The following is a 14,284-nucleotide window of genomic DNA, read 5'->3' on the forward strand; positions in this document are numbered from 1 at the left end:
TCATCAAGCATGCCATGAAGAAAAGCATTGGAAACATCCAACTGATTGATGAGCCAATTGTTGCGCACGGCGAGTGACAGTACCAGGCGAATGGTTTCCTGCCGAATAACGGGACTGAATGTCTCGGAGTAATCAAGCCCATACTCCTGATTGTAGCCTTTAGCAACCAAACGAGCCTTGTACCGGGAAATACTGCCATCTGCATTGTGTTTAATTTTGTACACCCATTTACAGCCCACTGGGTGCCGCCCATGGGGCTTAGGAACAAGAACCCAAGTTTTCTGATCAATCAAAGCCTTAAACTCGTCATCCATAGCATGACGCCAATAAGCATTTTTTGAGTCAACATAGTAGGTTGTTGGTTCACTATCGGGAAGGGGTGTATTTGGTAGTATGGTAGCCTGAAAGGTTTTGGGTTTAAAGATACCAGCTTTGCCACGGGTTAACATGGGATGAGTATTGGGGGGTGGCACGGGCGGTGGTGATTGGGGGGTGGCCGGGAAGGACCCAAAACGGATCGGGCTGGAGATGTTGTGGGTATGGGGTGGTTCAGGTTGGTTGTGAGTGTGGGTGGTGGTTGCGGGTGTATTGTGGGTGACGGTCGAAGGGGTGATGAGGAGTGGTTGGGTAGTGGGTGGAGGTGTGGGGGAAGGTGATGAGAGACCCTGTGAGTATGTTGGAAATAGGGGAAGGACGCCAATGAATGATGTATTTGTGGAGGAGGAAATAGACTCGTAGGGAAACTCATTTTCGACAAATTTGACAAGACGAGATATGTAGACTTTATGAGTTTGTGGATCAAGACAGCGATAAACCTTGGAGGTACGATGATAGCCCAAAAAAATACAAGGACGGAATCGGGGTTGTAATTTGTGAGTAATATGAGGGCGTAGCCAAGGGTAGGCAAGACACCCAAAGACGCGGAGGTTGGTATAATTGGGAAGTTCTTGGTAAAAGAGTTGATAGGGTGATTTGTTGGAGAGGTTGTGGCTGGGCATTCTGTTAATGAGGTAATTTGCGGTGGCTAGAGCTTCTACCCAAAAGGAGACAGGGAGATGAGATTGATGTAGAAGAGTAACCACCGTTTTAATGAGATGGCGATGCTTACGCTCAGCCACCCCATTCTGTTCGGGAGTGTATGGACAAGAGGTTTGATGTATAATTCCCAGGGATTGCAGAAACTGGCCAAAGATGTTATTTACATATTCCTTTCCATTGTCACTTCGAAAAAGTTTAACATGAGAATTGAATTGTGTTTTGACCATTTTTTCAAAAGTGACAAAAGTGGTGTATGCCTGTGATTTGTGTTTTAGTGGGTACAACCAAGTGTATTTTGTAAAATCATCCACAAAACAAATATAATTGCAAAAACCAGCAAATGAAGGAACAGCAGTAGGACCTCATAGGTCAGAATGAATAAGTTGAAAAGGTGCAGTTGTACGCTTCTTAGATAAAGTAAAAAGGTAATTTATGAGATTTAGCAATTGAACAGGAGTCACAATTGTTTACATGAATGGAAGAAAGACCTAATTGAGACATTAAAGAATTTATTATTTGAGTAGACGGGTGACCCAGACGACTGTGCCACAACAGACTGTGGCCATCAGCCGAAAGAGCCACCGGAGCCACAGGAACGCTTTCTGAAACTGAGTGGGCAGATGAACTTGTGCCAGGAAGAACGTACAAACCATGCTCACAGGGGCCCTGAAAAATCACCCTCTTGGTAGTATTGTCTAGGATCTGAAAATCATTAGAGGTGAACAAGAGTGAGCAATTATTGTCTTTTGTGAATTGGTGAACTGAAAGGAGATTGGTTTTAATAGAAGGAACGTGGGTAAGGTTACCTAGGTGAAAGATAGCGGTGGGGTTTTTAATGGTACCCGTGCCAGTATGAGAAATATTAAGGGACTCACCGTTGCCAACAGTAATACCATTGGAGCCATGATATGGATTTGGAGCGTTAAGCTTGGATAGATCAGAAGTAACGTGCATATTGGCCCCAGTATCCAACAGCCATTCAGAGGAGGGGCCGGCTTGAGATGCATAATTGGCACGATTATCACTATTTCGGCTCTCCTCATACCGAAACAAGCAACGAACAGCGGTGTGTCCTATTTTCTGACAGATTTGACAAGTTGGACGATCCCGCTCGTAAGTGCCCTGCCCGCGCTGGAAGATGACTGCCCGCCGCTGCCGAAGGAGTGCAGGCTGTTGTTGCTACCGCGCTGCTGACCGTCGTACGGCGGACGACTGCCCTGCCGACCGCCGCGCCCGCGGCCTCCGCTGTTTTTGCCGTAGCCGCCGCGACTCCCCTGCCGGCCGCCACCACGCCCCCCGCGATAGTTCTTGCTTGCGGTGAGGGTGGTGGCCGGCTCCATAACAGCGGCTTCTCGGAGAAGAAGTTTGCTCTCCAGATTCATGTTGATTTCTTCACTTTTTAGCCACGAGGAGAGAGTAGCCAGGTCAACGGGCGTTGGACTGATGCGAACCGCCTGTTTAATGGAGGAGTAAGCTGATGGGAGCCCCCAAACGACGCACATGACGAGATCTTTTTCGGGAATGATTTCGTTCACGGTGTCGAGGGTTGTGATGATGGTGGAGACCTCGTCTAAATACTCCGCCATAGTTTTCGTGCCTTTGGTAATTGTATGGAGACGATCACGCAATTGAAAAATATGAGAGTGGGAAATTGATGCATAGCGTGTTGCGAGGGCCTCTCACAGGGCTGAAGCAGTTATGTAGAATCAGACGTATTTCTGAACAATGGGAGAGATGACCGCAATCAAACATGATCGGATCTGGCCATCCACGGCTTTCCAAGCGGCATGGGCCGGATTGGTTTTTTCTGATTTATCCGTGGCGGTGATGACTGCCGGTGACGGTTCTGTACTTCCATCGACGTATTTGAGAAGGTAATTGGCCTCAAGGGCTGTAAGAACGGTGATTTTCCATGTAAGGTAATTTATGTCTGATAATTTTTCGGGAATCAAGGCATGAAGATGCCTGAGAAGGAGTTTAACGCCAGAAGGAAGTGAATCGAGAGGATCCACCTCGGTTGTCATGGCTGCCGCCGCCCAAGAGAAGAGAGGGAACGATCGGTGCCCTAAAGAGAGAGAAAAACCTAGAGAAAAGAAGATCTAGGTTTTCTGGCTCTTGATACCATGAAGAAATATTGATTGTATTGAAGTGTTAACCTAATAAGGGAATACATGGAAGATATATATAGGAGATATAGGAAGGAGTACTAATCCTAATAGGTTTTAGGATTAAGGAGTACTAATCCTAAGGATTAGTACACAGTAAATACTAATATTATTTAATACTATTTATTTAATACTATCTGTTATTAAAAGGGATAGGCAAAATACATATATTGAACTCTAAATTTAGCTTTAAATTTTAACTTTGACCTTCAACTTTTATAATGCACAAATATACACTTTAATTTTTCAACTTTTAAATAAATAAACACTTAAATTCTACATAACAAAATACACGTAGGACACCACGTAGGACAAAAAATGACATGTAAGATATGTGTGTGTATTTGTTCAACTTTATACAAGTGTCTACTTGTGCACACCCAAAGTTACAAGACATAAATCTGATTCGAAGCCAAGTTAAAGGGCATTATTATGTATTATGCCTAAAATAAATAGTGATGGGATAAAAAAATAGTGATCGAATAAAATTTCTATATCTTGTTTGGGTTTCATGTTTAGGACAACTTATCCCATACATTATGAATAAATTATCTCAGAATAACTAGAATAACTAACTCAGGATAACTAATCTCGAGATAACATATTTCCAACTAAACAATCCCTAAAAAAAATTAATTTCTCTCTTTTGGTAACTCTTTAATCTCAAATTTCTCCACTTATTAAAGAACATAAATACTCAAATATTTTTGGTATGATGTATTTTTCATTTAAATCACAAAATTCAAAAAACGTATTTACTTTCTTAAACTTATATCAAACAAAATAGAACGAACAAATTTAAACAAAGAGAATATTTTATTAGAAAATTGACCTAATACAAAGAGTAGTAGCTATTTACGTAGACCTCAAGATTATGTAAAAAAAAAACCTACTACACAAAGTATCCCATGTTAGCATCGGCCAAAAAAGAATCGCACCTCAAGGGGTGTGATGTACAACCTGGCTAGCGGCTAACAATATTATATTAAAGTTCGATCAAATCTGCATAAAATTCACCTTTGTGCTATCCTTTTTGTTAATTTTCATTCATATGCAAGAAGGCAATCATAGAAGTGTCATGGTTTCCACAGGATGGTTGTTTCTGCAATCATAAACGTTACCATATAAGGATCCATGTTTGAAAAGGGCCTTCTATCCTCCAAGTATCCTTTTCCAGCTTTTTCCATCTCCCTTCCAATCCTAATCGATGCTCCGCGATCAGCAATTCCCTATGCAAATTATCGATAACAAATAATATTACTAACAATATCTACATCGATTGATCGATTAATAAACAGAACTTGTCTTAGGTCAGAAGTGTTGTTACAAAATTGAAGGTGTTAATATCAGCTGTTTCATGTTCTCCTGTAAGACGACGTTCATTGCCAACACCATAAACAACAATATGTTCCTTGTGCCTCTTGCCTAGCTTCTCAATGGCTTTGTTTATTACTTCTAGTCCTCCATCGGCCCTCATAGACTTGGTACTAATCACAACAACGATATGTTAATTGCCAACATATGAGATGATGGACGTATGTGTCAACGGGAGATGTACCTGTAATTTGTATGAGCACCAGTACCATTGCAATCACCCTGCCACGAGACGAATGCTAAGATATAATATGACATATTTATGTAAAAGATTGAACTCCTTTAAACAGAACCTTACCTCAACAGGTTTCGGATCAAAAGAAACAATTACACCAGCTGCTTCTGCAATCCTCTGTTCAAACCACAAACAAGGAAACGTAAGGTCGGGTCTTTTAAGTTTTCTATTAGCTTTAGCTTGAAGGTGAAAGATAATTAATTACCACTAGAATGTAACGCGCTACCCAAAGGTCATCACAAGGAGAAATGCCTACTGTTGGTCCAACTTGAAATTCCCACTAAATCAAAACAAAAATACTAAGAACATAAGTGCACTACCCGATATAACCATCTAAAGACTTGAGTTGTTAGAGAGACCACATTTTGTTATTTAACCGTATTCTCAACTGAGTTGAACCAAATAACATTGCAGGCTTAATGCCAGTACAACGATACCATGCCCCCCGAGCCGGACATGAATCATGAGAGTTTCCTCTCATCCGGCTCATATCCATTCAATGCTTCCCTATAATATCCTCCCCTTACTACATTACGTAAATTCACACGAAAGTTATTCTTTTCTTCTTAGTTTTACCTGGCCTGCCATAACTTCTGCATTGATTCCACCAATGTTGACACCAACATATAGACACGCTTTGTAGTGTGAGTTGACAATATCCCGGCCAAAGGCTTTTTCTGCACCAACACCACAGAAGTATGGTCCCTGTTACCAATACAGGGCAGAAGAAAAGTATTATCTTCCCAAACAGATATTTGTTTACAAACCAAGACATTAACTGGACAAAGGAACTTCATGAAAAGCTTCGTATCACTACCTGAGGTCCACGATATCCTCCAATTGGCCAACCAAGGGGCCAATTCAGATTTTTCTGCAACAAAGTGTACTCCTGCTCTATACCAAACCTATCATAGAAAATAATGGAAGTTCTCGAGAATGAATTCGAAGACAACATACACACAAACAAATCAACTGCATTCTTCGAAAAGTTAGTTAACGGTCAACGACAATAGTATTAGTAAAGTAATTTATAGAATGTCCCTGAAACTAGTACCGTAAAAGGATAAGCTTTAGTCAAACTATTGCACGGAAGTGCACTAGCATAGGACAACGACTCTTTTTCACTAACATAGTCCATGATTCCTAAACTTACCAAGGTACCTCAGCCAGGACTTCAGGGTGGCTAAATATCTTTACAGCATTAAACCTTTTGTTTGTTGGGATGGGCTCTCCAGCTGGAGTATAAGCATCACACATGACCTAAAAATCAAAATGTCCATTCCTTCAACATATTCGGTGTAATCCCACAAAAGTGGGGTCCGGGGAGGCTCAACCTTACCCCCGACCTTGTCAAAAAAGAAATAGACAGAGAACTTACAAGAATATGATTTCCTCCCCTGAATGGGTCCTTGTAAATTGCCTGGGGACTTTATAAACAAAAAATAAACATAAGGAATGCTAAACATGGAAATTTGAAACTTCGAAAATAGAAACGGGAATGTGAACAAACAAGTGATTACATACTATAAGATGACTTCACTATCTTCACCAGGAGCTTGGCCAGTACTCGAACCATCATAGTTCCAATTTGGAATTTGAGAAGGACTAGTAACAGGACCATGCAGGGTCTGTCATCCACAGATCGAAATCACAATTAGGGGTGTGTTAGGTTGATCAAATTTTTGAAAAAATTTATCCAGAAAAATGAGGACGGTGATTTTTTAAGAAAGAGGGTTGGCATTCTACATTTTATTGTATCCTCCATGTTCTTCAACACACCTTATCTTCATCCCAAAAAAGCATAAGAAAGCCATTGAATTTCCTTAAAAACATTTTTTTTAACAGGACACATTATTCTTCGTACCGAACACACCCTAGATGTCAATACCCCTTAAAGATTATAATACCGAGAAAACATAATACACCATTTTTTATCATAAAATTTGTAACTACATTGAGCCTAACTCACAGCCCTAAAGGCCCAAGGTTGTTACATGACATAAGAGCCAATCGTTCGACAGATAGGGTCAACGCTCAGAATGGTGGTCTGTGTATCACTAGTGGTGGCCGAAACTCAACAGGGGTGAATACAGTTATGACTAACGATGTTGTTGGTATCAAGCGAGCGAGATTGTTATCAATGGTGAATCCCACTTGACCCCTTTCAGCGGAAATTTATTATATTATATACATATGAGTAATACTTTTTTTTATGTATGTATGCTAGATGTCGAACCCCCAACCCCCTTCTGCTAGTTTGTGTGTTCACTTCTTTAGATTTTGAATCTCCTTAGTAAAAATTCTAGCTCTGCCATTAACTATTGCTTATGATCTTGTGTGTCACAAATCCGCTGAATGCGGAATTGAAGTTGGACTTAAATAAACTTGTGCTTTTAGAGGCGTGAGTTAGGCCCAAGTTTGTTTCTACATCAAACAAACATACATGTATATATTGCCATAAAAATATTGAAAAAGGAAAAGGAAGATATGAATTACCCTTCCTTTGCTTCTCAGGTTCATATCAGATCCATCAATCCTGATAAATGCACATTCCAGAACAAGAAAATAATTCTTAGTACAATATGACATAAGCAACTCTTAGCGGTAACAAATAAACACATAAATAAAAAGTGTTAAAGTTTTATCGGCATAAGTTAAGTTTTATTAGATTTAATGTCGTTAATTGTTGCTAAAAGTACATATTTAGTGGCAATTGATCTATTGCCACTAATTAACATCATTTTTTATGTAGTGATATGATAAAGTCATAAAACTACACATTACCGGTTACACAAAGTATTACTCCCTCCGTTTAAAAAAAATGACCATATTTCCTTTTTAGTTTGTTTAAAAAAATGACCCATTTTCTTTTTTGGTAACACTTCAATTTAACTTTCAACGTGGCATGTTTAAGACCACAAGATTAAAGGACATTTTGATACATTTGATATAACTTCAATTTAGATCCACAATATTAAAAAATCTTTATTCTTTTCTTAAATTTCGTTCCAAGTCAAAATAGATCATTCTTTTTTAAACGAATGGAGTATTTAATGTGAAATAATAAGTCAATATTATATAAAATGATCAAAACTTGTAACAAGAAACACCAATAAAGAAAGCAATAAGGAAAAGAACATAAAGCATGCAATGATAAACTGTAGAGAATCAAAATGGAAAACAAATATCTGAAACTAACCATATATATTCAGCAATGATTCTACTTTTGTTTGTCTCGTGGCATTCAGAGAGATCCAGGTTGACAAGATCCAAGAGTGACATGTTTCTTAACTCACTTTCAAGCAAAAAATCTATAGAAAAGCTATTGTCGATTCAGCCATATGAATTGAGTAATGAATGTCATTTCGGTTCGATTGTTTCGATTTGAAAGTAATAAGTATGTTAAGAGAATACACATCTCGATAGAAATAGACACCTACTACATGAACAATATAATAGAAAAGCTAATGTGAATTCAATTAAGCAATACCGAAGTTCAAAGTCATTATACAGCCAGACTTAAGTAAATTAATTAAAATTTAACAAAATATTTATATATTATTTATGAAAATGGAAAAATGCACTAGTACCCCTGACTATGACTAAAATCTCAGAGAAACACCTTAACTAAACTAGACCTTATTTTCCTTGAACTTTTTTTTTGATAATTTTGTACACCTTTTGTCTTTTGTGACACACCACGCAATTGAAGTGCGTGAGAGATATTTGGATGCCAATTTTTTTTTTAAAAAAATTAAATCAAAACCAAACCAAATAATATTGATTTTTCAAAATTTATATCCAAACTAAATCAATCAAATTTTTTAATTGGTTTAGTTCAGATTACAGTTTGATTTTAAATTTTTAGTCATAACCATTAAAAACCCTAGAGATAATTAAACACATAAATGTTTTTTAAGTCTATGAGCTACATAAAATCAAATGACAAGTAACGAATTTAACACTCTTTTGTTAATGTTCATATCTATTATCGCTTAAAACTATTTTTAAGATAATGTTCAAATTCTTTATGTACTTAATTACTTCTTCATATTTAAAACTATTTTTGAGATAATGTTCAAATTCTTTATGTACTTAATTACTTCTTCATATTTTAAACTCTTGGTGAAAATTTCTGGTTATAAGACCATCCAAATCACTATAGAAGAAAAGGTGGAAATTGTTAGATGTAGTGGCATCAATTAAAATCAAGAACAAAAATTATAGGGGGCAAAACATAGTATGTTACAAAATAATTGAGTCAAGCTACAAAACACAACTCAAATCAAAGCCCAACTTCCTACTGTGCAGTAAATCTCAAAAAAAAAATTAGTGGAAACTAATTGCATTACAAGAAAAAACATAAATATACCTAATTAATAAAATTGAAGCTAACAAAAATTGCAATATATGGGGAAAGAGATAGACCTTATTATAAGAAGCTAATTTGAACTCTTTATAAACAGCCAAAACCACAACCCATATGTTACAAGTGATATATTCTTAATTTCTCTTCTTCAACTTATAATATATATTTAAAATGTGTTTTCACATGAATTTTGGTTGCTCTCATCTGAATTAATGTGTGACGAGTTTGTAGAAAACAAAAATGGAGAGAGATTTTATATATTTTTTTATTGAAAAGGATCAAATAGAATTTTAATTTTATTAATTTCAAATTTTGTAATGATATTAAATTTAAATTAAAAAATATGTGTTATGCATACGTGTGTAGTAACTACACGAATACATCAAAAGGGAGTGCTGAGGTGTTATGTTATGTGGTTGCATGTGTCCACTCGCATCCCAATGTGTGGGCAAGTCACTTTTTAGTTTACTCTTTTTAATTATTTTTCGATGACTTTCATGCTGTTAAAAATATCTTTAAATAATATTGAAATATGTTATATGATAATAATCAAGCTAATGAATAATTAAATTGTTTCAATTGACATCTATATTATCAAAATAAAAGTAATAATTAATAATTATAAGTAGATTATATGTTATCAATTTAATGATGTATATTTAAAAAAAATAAAGTTATTTATGATATATAGAATACTTAATAATTACATATATAAGAAAATCTAACTGATGAATATAAATAATGAGTCCCCTTCATATGTTCATCTGATGAAAATAATAATATTAATTTTTGTTTGTGTTGCAACTTGCGATAGCCATGCACCGACTCACATTACTTCTTTAGAAAAAATATATAAAAATTCTATAAAGTTAAGCGGTTAATATATTTTAGTATTTAAATTATATGACCATTTAGATACCTTTTAAATATTTTTGGGGTGATCTGTTTTCATCCGAGACTATAGTACCATTGTCACTAGTCATATCGTAGTTACGTAAACACCATCTCATAATCATATAGACACCATGCGTTAATTTTTATTTTATTTTTATTTATTCATAATTTTTTAAATATTTTTAATAATTAATTATATCAATTAATTAATTTATAAATGCATATTCCATCTTTGTTTCTTCTTCCTGGTGGTTCATCATTATTTCAACTTCCAATATTTTTTTCTTCTTCGTTATTCAACAATTTTTTAAGTCACTTTAAAGAAGAAAATTCACTGTAAAATATTTATATTATCTTTTTCGAATCTTCCCGACGAATTTATCCACTTAGAGAATGGATATTTTCAATATTTTCTTGACAACTCAAATAAGAAATGAAGATTGTATAAGAAAGTTAAATAAAAAAAATTATGAGAAATGCTTGAATTGATCTAGAATTCAAAATGGATCACTGAAAATTTAAAGATGTTTACATTTGTCGAAATCGACACCAATAATACAAAGTGAATTTGACATCAATAAAATGACTTTAATATTAAATTTTACATTAGTAAAAGAGTAGTAAAATAAAAATAATAGATAGAGATGGGGATGAAGATGGAGAAGGAGATGTTTCAACAAAGAAAGATGTGTATTGCAGAAAACAACAAAATGAAACGAAAAAATTAAAAAAGACACCCACTAATTTCATTTATTTCTTGTTAAGAAAATTTACATATTTTAGAGATTCAATATATATATATATATATATATATAAAACTATTCAAATAATTTTTATATATAGGACAATATGAAAAGGTCATGTGTTATAAATTTAATTTTTTTTTCTTTTAATTTCACGTACTTTCAGAAGGTTGCATTCACTCTTTTTATCACATTATTTCTCGAGAGGTGTTTTAATCACTTTAAAAATATTAAAAAGAAATATTTAAATATTCATTTAATTTAAATACTAAAATAAATTATCCAATCAAGTTGAAAGATATTTTTATATATTTTCTCCTCTTAATTTAATTTTTGGATTAGTTATGTGTCAATTGGGCCTCGTGAATTTGGTTGATAAGAGTAGGAATGAGAATTTACCATGTTGTTCATAGTAAGTAATAGTACTATATAGTTACTGTATGTTTATATTGCATGTTGCTTTCTATAGATATCATTGGGATGGCAAATGGTTGGATTAGATCAGATTTGGATGGGTTGAATATGATTTAAGAAAAATGGTTTGGATTGCAATCCATCCAAATATAATATAGACAAATATAAATGACATAATCCATATATTGGATCCTAAACTTGGCTTCAAATTTTAACTTTGACCTCCAACTTTCATAGTACACAAACATACACTTTAACTATCCAACTTTTAAATAAATAAACACATGAGTCCTACATGGCACAATACACGTAGGACAAAAAATGACATATAGGACATGTGTGTCTATTTGTTCATTTTTATACAAGTTTAAGTGTCTATTTGTGCACATCTAAAGTTGAAGGATATAAATGTGATTCGAAGCCAAGTTACAGGGAACAATTATGTATTGAATTTAGTCAAATATGGTTTGGACAAAATGGTTCTAACCCATTTAAATAACAAAAAAGGGCCTAAAATACCCTCGAAGTATTGAAAATGGTACACAATTACCCCCATCCGCCTATTGGCCCCCAAATACCCTTCATATCCATCTTTGGGTCCAAATTTACCCCTTCATTAACGGACCAAAATTAAAAATAATTAAATAATAATTTTTATTTACATGGCACTCAACCATTGGTTGTAATTTAATTATTTAAAATAATTTTAAACCCACCCATTTTAACTAAACCCACCCCACTTGACCTAATTTAAAAAAACTCATCTAATTAAAATATCCTAAAACCTTATTCCTCCAATTTTCACAACTTCCATCGACTCCATTGTCTTCTTCTTCTTCATCATCCTGCAACTTGGAGTCGATGGAAGTTGTGAAAATTGGACCATTAACCAGCAAGGGTACATGGTCAATTGTAAGTAAGTGTCACACCTGAAATCAATTTGGATAATGAAATCATTTATCATCGTCGATAACATAATGGCTATTGAGTTTTGCCCACATAGACCCAGTGACTCATCAGCTGTAATAGTGCTTGTACCTTTAAACAACCTAAAACTGAGAAGTTAATGTCTATCTACTAGAACTTGACCATAGGTAATTTTGGTTGATTCTTTTTCTAAAGAACTTCAAAATGTACTCGTTTTACCTTAATGGCAGAAGAATGTTGTATATTAATCTTGAATGGTAAAGCTAACCCTAATTCTACACTTCCCATTCTCTGCATGGTTAGCAAGAGAAGAGTTGTTACCAAGTCCCAAGGAAATAAGAATTGTCACAGTATCCAACAAACAGATACGAGTAATTGAATCATCTTGCAACTTGGAGTCGATGAAGAAGATGATGAAGACAATGGAGTCGATGGAAATTGTGAAAATTGGAGGAATAAGGTTTAGGATTTTTAATTAGATGGTTTTTTTAAAAAATTGGGTCAAGTGGGGTGGGTTTAAAATTATTTTAAATAATTAAATTACAACCATGGTTGAGTGCCACGTAATTAAAAATTATTATTTAATTATTTTTAATTTTGGTCCGTTAATGAAGGGTTAAATTTGGACCCGAAGGTGGATGTGAAGGGTATTTGGGGGCCAATAGGTGGATGGGGGTAATTGTATACCATTTTCAATACTTCGAAGGTATTTTAGGCTCTTTTCCTTTTAAATAATATGTTTTTCAAACAAAAAATTACCCCTCCCCATAGACAATCCCCACCACCGAGGAACCCATTCCCCAACCTTTCACCAATCTATCCCTTATTTTTTTTCTTAAAAAAAACATTTATTTTTTTAAAAAATGAAACAAAAATTTACTCCCTCTTCCGAGCATCCCCCTCCCCCCCCCCTCTCCACCCACCTTCCACCTTCCACCAACCTACGCCTAAAAAAATTTCAAAAACAAAAAGATTTATTTTTTCAAAAAAAAAAATTACGCCTACCCCACCCCCTTCCACCCTGCCACCAACCTACCTCTAAAAAAAAATTATTTCCCAAAAATAGAATTAAGAAAATATATTTTTCAAAAAAAAAAAAATTACCCCCACTCCACCCCCACAACCTTCCACTACCCTAAAAATATTTTTCTCCCAAAAACAAAAGAAAAATCTATTTTTCAAAAAAGAAAAACTACCCCTCCCCTAGGCACCCCCCACCCCACCGGCCCCCGTCCTCACCTTCCATCAATCGACCCCTAAATTTTTTCTATTTTCCAAAAACAAAAAGAAAATGTTTCATTTCTCTTATATGGGCTGAATATGAATTTTTATGTTAACCCATTTTATTCATATTTATATGAGCTTAAATAGGTTGAAGACCATATTAACCCATTTAAGAAAAGGAAAGAAATTATGAATGGTCCATTTAATTTATATAGACAAAATAATTTTATTGAACTTATATGGGCTGAAATTGTCACCCTTAGATACATTTTTCTTATGTACATTGAGATGATTTGTTTTGCATTTTGGTGACTATCTTGGGATGGGACATATGAATTTGCAATTTTGTGGTTGAAGCCTTGGTCACAGTTACCATGGTTCATGTATCTTCACCCTGTATTTTGCTACTCTTTGTTCCAATCTTGATTTTCTTGACATCACCGCTAAGATTCTTGATTGAAATCTTGATAATTTGAATGAAAATTCTCTGATTGATAATTGTTCACATAATGAGTTCCATAATATATAAGTATAGAAAGCTTCCTCGTTCCTTTATCCTTGATCATTTACAAGTATATAATGATTTGTCTCGATTGTTATGAGTACGTCAATAGTGAAAGAAATTGTTACAAAAAATTTTAGGTTGTAACTTAAAATTGTTAGATTAGGCTAATCTTAGATGAAATCTGAAAGATGTGAGGTTTTAGACAATTCGGAAATGATTTGGGCAATATGTCTAGGTTTGAATTATATTTTCTAGTAGCTGAGACATTAAGAAACCGATAGGGCCTTTTATAATCGAATTCGGGTGAGTAAAACTCCCGAAATCGAACTTGGCATGAAAGGGTTAGTGTAGAACATCAAAGATCAAATGTATATCTCAAAATGGAGGCTTTTGGGG

General features: G+C 34.9%; 1 protein-coding gene across 3 annotated transcripts; it reads right to left on the reverse strand.

Annotated features, from left to right (window-relative positions):
- Nucleotides 1–4,000: 4,000 nt before the first annotated feature.
- On the reverse strand, nucleotides 4,001–9,448 carry LOC101248274 (glutamine synthetase cytosolic isozyme-like). Of its 3 annotated transcripts, none has more exons than XM_004252229.5 (13): nucleotides 9,241–9,448; nucleotides 8,012–8,123; nucleotides 7,309–7,348; nucleotides 6,337–6,440; nucleotides 6,191–6,239; nucleotides 5,966–6,072; nucleotides 5,630–5,717; nucleotides 5,389–5,517; nucleotides 5,018–5,092; nucleotides 4,876–4,929; nucleotides 4,762–4,799; nucleotides 4,531–4,690; nucleotides 4,001–4,432 (listed from the first exon to the last, which is right to left on the reverse strand). In XM_004252229.5, exons 2-13 carry the CDS (start codon nucleotides 8,092–8,094, stop codon nucleotides 4,280–4,282), a joined length of 1,080 nt encoding a protein of 359 aa, XP_004252277.2. In that variant the 5' UTR covers nucleotides 8,095–8,123; nucleotides 9,241–9,448; the 3' UTR covers nucleotides 4,001–4,279. The 3 variants fall into 3 exon arrangements, with proteins under 3 accessions (XP_004252277.2, XP_010314230.2, XP_010314231.2); XM_010315928.4 differs by having other exon boundaries at nucleotides 8,012–8,134; XM_010315929.4 differs by lacking the exon at nucleotides 5,018–5,092.
- Between the last annotated feature and the right edge of the window lie 4,836 nt (nucleotides 9,449–14,284).

The sequence above is a fragment of the Solanum lycopersicum genome, chromosome 12 (assembly GCF_036512215.1).
Source record: "Solanum lycopersicum chromosome 12, SLM_r2.1".
NCBI classification, from domain to species: Eukaryota; Viridiplantae; Streptophyta; class Magnoliopsida; order Solanales; family Solanaceae; genus Solanum; species Solanum lycopersicum.